This window comes from Camellia sinensis, chromosome 5 (genome assembly GCF_055761805.1).
Source record: "Camellia sinensis isolate YWXY chromosome 5, ASM5576180v1, whole genome shotgun sequence".
Lineage (NCBI taxonomy): Eukaryota > Viridiplantae > Streptophyta > Magnoliopsida > Ericales > Theaceae > Camellia > Camellia sinensis.
In genome coordinates this window covers 46,162,477-46,164,584 of record NC_138965.1, presented here as the reverse complement: position 1 = coordinate 46,164,584, position 2,108 = coordinate 46,162,477, and the positions used below count along the sequence as shown (strand labels likewise).

General features: G+C 41.3%; 1 protein-coding gene across 1 annotated transcript; it reads left to right on the top strand.

The window, feature by feature from the left end:
• Positions 1–1,227: 1,227 nt before the first annotated feature.
• Positions 1,228–1,635, top strand: LOC145791383 (uncharacterized). The gene has a single exon (XM_082871736.1). The coding sequence runs from the start codon at positions 1,228–1,230 to the stop codon at positions 1,633–1,635; it is 408 nt and encodes a 135-aa protein (XP_082727862.1).
• Positions 1,636–2,108: the final 473 nt, after the last annotated feature.

Sequence of the window (2,108 nt, the reverse complement as noted above, 5' to 3'; positions counted from 1 at the left end):
TCCATCCATTTGGGGTTCAAGGCCTCAAACAATGAAACAGAATACGAAGCACTAATTGCTGGATTGAAACTAGAAACAGTAGTAGAAGCCAATGAGGTGGTAGTTTTTTACGACTCCCAACTCATTATAAATTAATCGATGGACGAGTACACAGCCCCAGATGAGAGAATGGTAGCCTATGTAAAGGTGGTTATCAAACTGCTAGAACAATTCCAATGCTGCCGCCTGCAGCAGGTTAGCTGAGATGACAATAGTCATGTCGATGCCCTAGCAAACCTTGCTAGTGCTATAAAGTCAGGCAAGCCAAGAACAATTATGAGGGATTATCTGTCAGGCCTTAGTATAAAATCTCTGACAACAGAGTATGAGGTAATGTGTGTAGAGATGGGTCCAAACTGGATGGACACCATAGTCATGTTCCTCAGAGATGGCAAGTTGCCAATAGACAACAGAGAAACACGCAAAACTAGATTAAAGTCAGCCGATTTTTCCTATCAGCAGAATGCCATCTATACAGGAGATCTTTTACTAGACCTCTATTACGATATGTACACCCATCCCAAGTAGAGGATTTTTTGTACGAGATCCACAAGGGAGTATGTGGAAGCCATGTAGAGGGTAGATCATTCGCTCACAGAGCTATATCATAGGGATACTAGTGGCCCTACATGCAAAAGGATGCCGAAGCCTATGTAAAAAAGTGCGAGAAGTGTCAAAGGTTTGCACCTTTGATACACCAGCTAGCTAGAGATTTAAATTCAGTACCTAGTCCTTGGTCATTTACCAGTGGGACATGGATCTTGTTAGACAACTGCCCCAGGCAACTGGATAGAGGAAGTTCATACTTGTGGCAACTGACTACTTTACAAAGTGGGTAGCAATTGAACCACTTGCAAAAATATGAGATGTAGATGTGAAGAATTTCATCTAAAAGAACATAATCACCAGATTTAGAATCCCAAGAGCCATTGTGGCAGATAATATGGCACTCAATTCGACAACAAGTTGATCAAGAACTTCTGTGCGAAATACAAGATCAAGAACTATTATTCTACTCCTAGCTTCTTCTAGAGCAATGGACAAGCAGAGGCATCCAACAAGACCATCTTGGATAGAATCAAGAACAGGCTAGAAGCTGCCAAAGACAAGTAGGTGGAGGAACTGCCTAATGTCCTATGGGCATATCGGACTATACCGAGAAGATTCATAAGTGAGTCTCCATTTTCTATGGCCTATGGCACCGAGATTATCATTCCATTGAAGATTGGCATTCTTAGAATAAGAACCCAAGGAGTGGAGAATGGAACAAATAAGACATTCCTTGCCCGAGATCTTGACCTTATTGAAAATAGAAGAGAAAGAGCAGCAATTCGGCTGGGGGCATACCAGCAACAACTTACCAGGGCATGCAGCAAGAAGGTCAATCCTAGGGAGTTTCAGATAGGAGACCTCATTCTAAGGAAGGTCGTCAGCAACAAGAATGATCCCAGAGAGGGAAAGCTTGACCCAAACTGGGAAGGACCATATCGCGTCATCTTGGTCGTCAGCAATGGTGTATATCGGCTTAAAGACACTGATGGCAAGGAATTTCCAAGACCTTGGAATACCAGCAATCTGAAATTTTTCTATCACTAATTATTGGGTTTTTTCTCTTTCCCATTGTAATCTGAACTAATTTTTAGCCAAATTATTAATAAAATAGCAGTATCAGTTTTGTTTTTTTACAAAATGTTGAATGATTGCGAGATACGATTGAGAAACAAGGCAATGTTCCCAAAGTGAACAAGGTGATTAACTTAGACTTGCCATGATGGTGGAGTTGAACTAAGTACAAGGCGATGTTTCAATGAGAAACAAGGCAATGTTTCCAAGGTGATTAACTTAGACTTACCATATTGGTAAAGTTGAACTAAGTATAAGGCGATGTTCAAAAGTGAAACAAGATGAAACTAGCCATGTTTTGGTTAGTTTGTGCGAAAAGCCAAGGTAGCTAGTACTCTCGGCACACTAAGAGCAAGCCTTAAGTGTTTAGTTCGGACGAGCCAAACGTGATGACCTCAGTCATGGATGTCTAAAGTAGACTTAGGCAAGAACCAAGCAATGCTTCC